This window comes from Hyaena hyaena, unplaced genomic scaffold (genome assembly GCF_003009895.1).
Source record: "Hyaena hyaena isolate Hyena2069 unplaced genomic scaffold, ASM300989v1 scaffold_471, whole genome shotgun sequence".
NCBI classification, from domain to species: Eukaryota; Metazoa; Chordata; class Mammalia; order Carnivora; family Hyaenidae; genus Hyaena; species Hyaena hyaena.
Genome location: NW_024081102.1, coordinates 1,476,562 through 1,484,196, shown reverse-complemented (window position 1 = coordinate 1,484,196; position 7,635 = coordinate 1,476,562). Strand labels below are relative to the sequence as shown.

At 44.8% G+C, this 7,635-nt stretch overlaps 1 protein-coding gene across 1 annotated transcript in view; it reads right to left on the bottom strand.

Annotated features, from left to right (window-relative positions):
• GIMAP8 (GTPase, IMAP family member 8) overlaps positions 1–7,635 on the bottom strand; it is a 26,559-nt gene that overhangs the window by 9,243 nt on the left and 9,681 nt on the right. The window contains 2 exon segments of the mRNA XM_039253935.1: positions 2,594–3,220; positions 5,024–5,069. Coding sequence (XP_039109866.1) covers positions 2,594–3,220; positions 5,024–5,069 — 673 coding nt within the window.

The following is a 7,635-nucleotide window of genomic DNA, read 5'->3' as shown; positions in this document are numbered from 1 at the left end:
GCAGGATCTTCAGTTCCAACATCGCGGGGCTTGGCTCGCATACAGTGGCCTTAAGCAGCTTCTCCCCTGGGCCTGTGGGACAAAAGAGCAGATTCAAGGTCTCTTCCTATGGCCGAATATGCAGATGTGGACAGGTTTTATGATTTCACATCCTTGCCAGATTTTACAGAGAATGGCAGTAATGCTCTGAGCAGCAGGACTGTAGTCCTGGGTCACAAGTCACTCAGCCAATCAACTAAAAGCCACAAAGGAGGCCGTGAATAAATCAGGAGATATGTTACAAGCTCCAAGGTCTCCTAGGAACAGGAAAATTGGGTATGCTTGCCCTTGACTGGTCTTGGTCCTTAGATTTCCTTTCATTTTGCTACCAAGGTAAGTGCCAGGGGCATAAAGTCCATGGGCTGATGCAGGACAAGGGAGAATCTGAGTTTAAAACGCCCCTTGGTGGTATATTCATAAAATCTTATACTGCTCAGCAATCAAAACAAAACAAAGCGAATGAAGGAATAAGTGAGGTATTGATATGCAACACGCATAGATCTTCCAAACACGGTCAATGACAGAAGCTAGACATGAAGCCACATGCTATCTGATTCCACTACATGAAGTTCAAGAACAGACAAAATTAACCTATGTGGATAGAAATTCGGATTGCAGCTCCCTTTCGGGGAGAGGCAACAGGGACCGAGGTAAGGTGACAGGAATGCTCCAGATCTTTATGTAGAGGATGGTCACATGTGTGTAGATCAGAAAACGTCCCTGAGCTCTACCCTTAAGGTCTGTGCATTTCACTCTACATTAATTCTACCTCAATACGTGACTGTAGAAACTTGTGTCACAAAACCATCTGCGCACACGCGCCCTTGCCCCACCACTTCTCTGGATCCCAGGTCAACACGAGACCTCCACGCTGAGCCAAGGGCAGAGTCTGCATTACGGGACATATTCAGAGTCTGAGGCACCCTGGGCGCTAAGAGTGTGGATGGTCACTTGGCGTCTCAGCCTCCAATTCTGGGAGGTGGAATGAAGGTGGCATTTAAAGATGCCGCTAAAATGCTAGTGACACCACGTCCTTGTTACATTGCCTTGGGAAAGCTCCTACTTTCCCTCAAATCACCTCACACAAGGCTACATCCCATAAAAAGTCACTTACAACCTTTTGAGCTGCCCTATGCCTCCCTGTGGTGTGCTAGTTTCTCACCATCACGAGGCAAAATTTGGGGCCACAACAAGTAAATTCCTGCATCTGGGCATCAGGAGAATTTTAAATCCCTACATCCGCCTTAGTTTACATCTTTCTGGCTAGGTTTACTCATATGTAGATGAGACTAACAATAATACCACCCTCTTCCTAGGGCTGAAATGAGGAAAATACTTTAGGGTTATTAAGAATATATACTTGTAATGAGAATTATACTTATATGCTGGGATGATTGAATTATTTCTATATATCTTTCCAGCACATAATGTCAATGGCAATTATTATCATTATTAAAATGGAAATAATAATAAAAGTAATAATTTGTTTAATAAATAAAATTTTTTAAAATGTTTTATTTATTTCTAGGAGAGAGAGACAGCGTGAGCAGGGGAGGGTCAGAGAGAGAGGAAGTCACAGATTGAAACAGGCTCCAGGCTCTGAGCTGGCAGTCAGCACAGAGCCCGACGCGGGGCTCGAACCCACAAACCGCGAGATCATGACCTAAGCGAAAGTCGGAAAGTCGGACGCTTAACCAACTAAGCCACCCAGGCGCCCCTAAAATTTTTATTAAATACTCTAATTTAATAATTATTATTATTTTATTGTCATTATTATTTGGGGGAGTTCTATGGGACAAAGATCTCATGTAGCTTATTCATTGCTGAATATTCTGTGCTTGCACAGAGCTAGCCCAGAAATAACCTGAGAGTCCATCAATAAAGGGACAGTTGGAGACACCTGGGTGGCTCGGTCAGTTAAGCTACCAACTTCAGTTTAGGTCATGATCTCACAGTTCGTAAGCTTGACCCCTACATCTGGCTCCATGCTGATGGTGCAGAGTCTCCTTTGGATTCTCAACTCTCTCCCTCTCTGCCCCTCCCCTGCTTGCTCTATCTCTCCCGCGCCTCTCTCTTTCACTTTCTCTCTCTCTCAAAATATATAAATAACCTTAAACAAAAAGAGAACCAAGAAGTCAAGAGAGGGAGAGAGAGAGGTGGAGTAGGCTTAAGAGAAAGAAAAGAGCAAACCAATGGCCCAGGACTATCTCATCACCAGCGCTGAGTCCTGAGCCCTAAGCCACAGATACACCATGGGGGAAACAAGAGATTGGAAAAAGCTCAACTCCTTCCCTCAACGTCTCCACCATCCCCTTGGAGAGATGGGATAAGGGTCAGGAAAGAAGAATTAAAGATCTAAGGTGTGGACAGCATGCAGGGGGAGGCCCATAACCTTCGGGACATTTGAGAAAGGGAGGAGAAAGAGAAAAGCTCGTCCAGAGCCTGGACCTGTCTCTTTGGTCTTCTCTATGCCCTTCAGAAAACAGAAAGCTCTTGCACACTTCACATCAAGCTGTTGAAAGCGTATATAAAGTGTGTGTGACACGGTATGCACCTTCCTCTCTGAAGACGCACGGCTCGGCCCCGTTCTGATGCACCAGGTCCACAACCTTTTGGAGGAGCTCATCTACCTGGCACCGCTCCTCCGCCCCTGTCACTCTGTAGTTGAAGGCGCTGTACCGGCCTTTACATTTCTTAATGAGCTGGTAGAGAGCTTCGTTACTGCTTTTCAAGAACATCTCTAGATGCTGGTCCCCCAGATCTTCCTTCCTGGTGAGGAGAACGATCGTGTAGTTAATGAATTTGTCTCCAAAAGTGCTTCGGATGGTCCCCAGCACGGCCTCATCCTTCTTGGTGAAAGAGCCCAGCGGGGTCACCAGCAGGAAGGCATGGGGGCCTTGAAGGACGTGTCCCTGAAGCTCAGCCTGAATGTCCTTTGAAGATGAGATGTCTGGAGTATCAATGATGCAAATTTTCCTCCCTCTCCAGATTCTGCTGTCTGACGCAAACCTCTGGGTCACTGACTCTTCGCTGAATTTGGTCTCAAAGACCCGCTTCTCCAGAAGGCTGTTCCCGGCGGCACTTTTTCCAGCTCCATGCTTCCCCACAAGCAGGATCTTCAGTTCCAACATCGCGGGGCTTGGCTCGCATACAGTGGCCTTAAGCAGCTTCTCCCCTGGGCCTGTGGGACAAAAGAGCAGATTCAAGGTCTCTTCCTATGGCCGAATATGCAGATGTGGACAGGTTTTATGATTTCACATCCTTGCCAGATTTTACAGAGAATGGCAGTAATGCTCTGAGCAGCAGGACTGTAGTCCTGGGTCACAAGTCACTCAGCCAATCAACTAAAAGCCACAAAGGAGGCCGTGAATAAATCAGGAGATATGTTACAAGCTCCAAGGTCTCCTAGGAACAGGAAAATTGGGTATGCTTGCCCTTGACTGGTCTTGGTCCTTAGATTTCCTTTCATTTTGCTACCAAGGTAAGTGCCAGGGGCATAAAGTCCATGGGCTGATGCAGGACAAGGGAGAATCTGAGTTTAAAACGCCCCTTGGTGGTATATTCATAAAATCTTATACTGCTCAGCAATCAAAACAAAACAAAGCGAATGAAGGAATAAGTGAGGTATTGATATGCAACACGCATAGATCTTCCAAACACGGTCAATGACAGAAGCTAGACATGAAGCCACATGCTATCTGATTCCACTACATGAAGTTCAAGAACAGACAAAATTAACCTATGTGGATAGAAATTCGGATTGCAGCTCCCTTTCGGGGAGAGGCAACAGGGACCGAGGTAAGGTGACAGGAATGCTCCAGATCTTTATGTAGAGGATGGTCACATGTGTGTAGATCAGAAAACGTCCCTGAGCTCTACCCTTAAGGTCTATGCATTTCACTCTACATTAATTCTACCTCAATACGTGACTGTAGAAACTTGTGTCACAAAACCATCTGCGCACACGCGCCCTTGCCCCACCACTTCTCTGGATCCCAGGTCAACACGAGACCTCCACGCTGAGCCAAGGGCAGAGTCTGCATTACGGGACATATTCAGAGTCTGAGGCACCCTGGGCGCTAAGAGTGTGGATGGTCACTTGGTGTCTGTGCAGAGACTGTTTGGGATTCTCTCTCCTTCTCTGCCCCTTCTGTGCTCTCTCACTCTCTCTCTCAAAATAAACTTCAAAATTTTAAAAGAGCCTTATTTTTTAAAAGAATAATAAATAAAAAAGAAAGGAAAGGAGGGAGGAAGGAAGGGATGATTGAATTAGGCATGTATGCCCTTTCTGGGGACAAAATTGCATCTACTAAACAGCATGAGGTAGATCGCTACATCCTGACTTGTGCAGTGTGCAGGTTGGATCATTCATGGCAATCATTACATGGGTACCGAGCTCCATCACTGAGTTCTGTAAATTAGTGTTCTCCATGAAGGTAATCTCTGCTTTCCCAGTAGGAATCAACATTGTATGGTCCTGGATGGAGGCCCAGGGAGATAAGGGTGAGTCAGGAAAGAAGTCACAAAAGACAAGCCCAGCTTTATAACATTTCTGAGAAGGCCAGGGACACCCACTCCATGTCCATGACCTTTGCTGCTACTGTGGCTACTCCCAATTGTTCGGAGTTTCCTGGGGGACACCAACCAGAGCGAGACCTCCAGAGCACATCTTTGTTCCTCCTTCTCTAATGTTTTCCACTTCATTTTCATGCATAATGTATTCAAAAGAATATAGATATGAACTTAACATTTTTTTAATTTTTAATTTTGCATTTATTTGTGTATTTTGAGAGACAGAGCATGAGAGGGGAGGGACAGAGACAGAGGAATAATCCCAAGCAGGATCCACACTGTCACCACAGAGCTTGATGAAGAGCTCGAACTCACAAACTGTAAGATCATGATCTGAGTGGAAATCAAGAGTCGGACGTCCAACCAACCACCCAGGCAGCCCTGAGCTTAACAGTTTTAAGGATCCTCTTACCATGTGGATTGTCCTCCACCTGAGATGTGGCTTCAGTTACAGGATCCTAGAAAATAGAAGAGAAAATGATGCACAGAGACCAAAAATCTCATCTTTTCACAAAGTAAAGAAATGGAGATACAAGTATATAATTCAGAGTAATTTGATGATTGGGATGTGGTCAAATCAAGGCCATGGTCATATTCCTTGATGGCTTCTGTAGACCCGTCCATAATGACAGTCGATTCTGAAACCCCATTGTTGCCACCACAACAGGCTTCCCAGAAATATGAAGATGGGTCTTGTTCTTGCTCAGGGGAGCCCCCAAATGCCATCTCACCAAGGCATTGATCATGAAGTTCTAACTTTCCTTCTCCCTGGTCCCCAGTACTAATGGCAATCCCTTCCAAAGTCTTCCAGAGATTTTTCTGTTCCTGGAGAAAATCCAGAGGCTTAAGGAAAGCTGTGGACTCCCCAGAAAAAGAAACTAGCCCAATGCTGTCTGTGATGTGCATCTGAGGGACCGGGGGAAGAGAGGAGATTGGGAGTCAAGCTCCCCACACATCTCTGGTGCCTTCTCCCTGCACCGCGCCCCCAGTACAGAGATGATGCTTCTTCTGACATGAGAGCCAGGAAAATTGGAACCTTCTCCATCCAGGTGGGCAAATGGAGACAATGGAGGATGGAAAGCCAAACACAGAATTGGTATTCCCTTCCCCTGCCCGACCAAGCCTTAGACTCGCTCCCCAAATTTAAATTGTCATGAAGTCAAAAGAGAAGGTAAAAACAATGATACACCGTGCTGCTACTCTTAGAAGTGTCCAATACTTTATTTTAACTTTATCTTTGTTAAATTTCCATGCCAGCCAAGGAAATTTTCCCTCTGCTTTCTTACCCAACCTGACCCCAAAACATTGCTACCTTCCACCATCTCCCTCCCTGGGCCCTTTCCATTCAGCTCTGATTATCATACTTCTTTCGTCTTACACGGCACAACTCAAATTCTTTCATGTTCTTTAAATGCAAAACATTGTTACAATGCAAATGTGTATGAACTAAAAATTAATAATTTTTTAATGTTTATTTATTCTTGAGAGAGACAGAGTGAAAGCAGGGGAGGGGAAGCGAAAAGAGGGAGACCCGGAATCCGATGCAGGCTCCAGGCTCCAAGCTGTCAGCACAGAGCAGGACACAGGGCTCAAACCCACAAACCATGAGATCATGACCTGAGCTGACTCTAAGCTACCCAAGTGCCCCTAAAAATTAATAATTTTTAAATTCCCAATCCACTACAAAAGGAACAGTGCCTAATTCACATACATCCTTCTATGTTTTTCTAAGTTTATACAAATACACACAAGCATATATTAACACATAAGGGGAACTTGCTAGGCTTTTTGCTCTACAATCTGCTTAATACTATGTCCTGTACATCTGTACAAATCAGCACATATTGATCAACCCCATTTCTCTAGGAGATGCTATTTATTCCACAGCATGGATAAGGAACATTTCATACTATTGTAACGATTCCTTTATTTTTTAAAGATTTTAGTTTAAGTAATCTCTACACCCAACATGGGGCTTGAATTTAACAACCCCAAGATGAAGAGTCGTGTGTTCTACCGATCAAGCCAGACAATTTCTTTATTGGCAGATCGTAAGCTTATTTCTGGATTTACTATTTCAAAAGGTACAATGATGATAAATATTCTTATACATACATCTTTATGTATATGAATGTTTTCATTTCTTGGTAACAGAGTCCTAAAAGTGGAAATCTTGCTCAGTCTCTGGGTTGTTAAAGTCCTTAATGTCTCCGTAACTTATGTGAACCTTATACATGTCAATAATAATAATAACAGTAACAATAATGGCAGCTTTGGGGAGCCTGGGTGGCTCAGTAGGTTGGGTTTCTGACTTTGGGTCAGGTCATGATCCTGCGGTTCATGGGTTCCAGCCCTGTGTTGGGCTCTGTGCTGACAGCTCAGAGCCTGGAGCCAGCTCCTGATTCTGTCTCCATCTCTCTCTGCCCCTCCCCGTTTGTGAGCTTTCTCTCCCTCTCGCTCAAGAATAAACATTAAAAAATTAGGGGCGCCTGGGTGGCTTAGTCGGTTAAGCGTCCGACTTTCGCTTAGGTCATGATCTCACGGTTCGTGGGTTCGAGCCCCGCATCGGGCTCTGTGCTGACTGCCAGCTCAGAGCCTGGAGCCTGTTTCAGTCTGTGACTCCCTCTCTCTCTGACCCTTCCCTGCTCACGCTGTCTCTCTCTCTCTCCTAGAAATAAATAAACATAAAAAAAATTTTAAAAAAAGAATAAACATTAAAAAATTAAATAATAATAATGCAGCTAATAATTACTGAATGCTTGCATTTCAAGTATTTGCAAATAACTTTGTCAGCATTTCATTTAATCCTCACAGAAATCCCTGAGACACATGGCATTATTTCAGTTTTACCGAAGACAGAAAAATAAGATACTGTGGTCAACAAAACGGTTAGTTCTGTCCCTCAGGAAGTCTGTGGGGAGGCAGCCATTAAAGCATATACACAGCAGCCACTTGACTGGCTGATGTCCATGGGGAGGAGGAGCGCCATGAGGAGGAGGAGCGCCGTGAGGGGGAGGAGCGCCG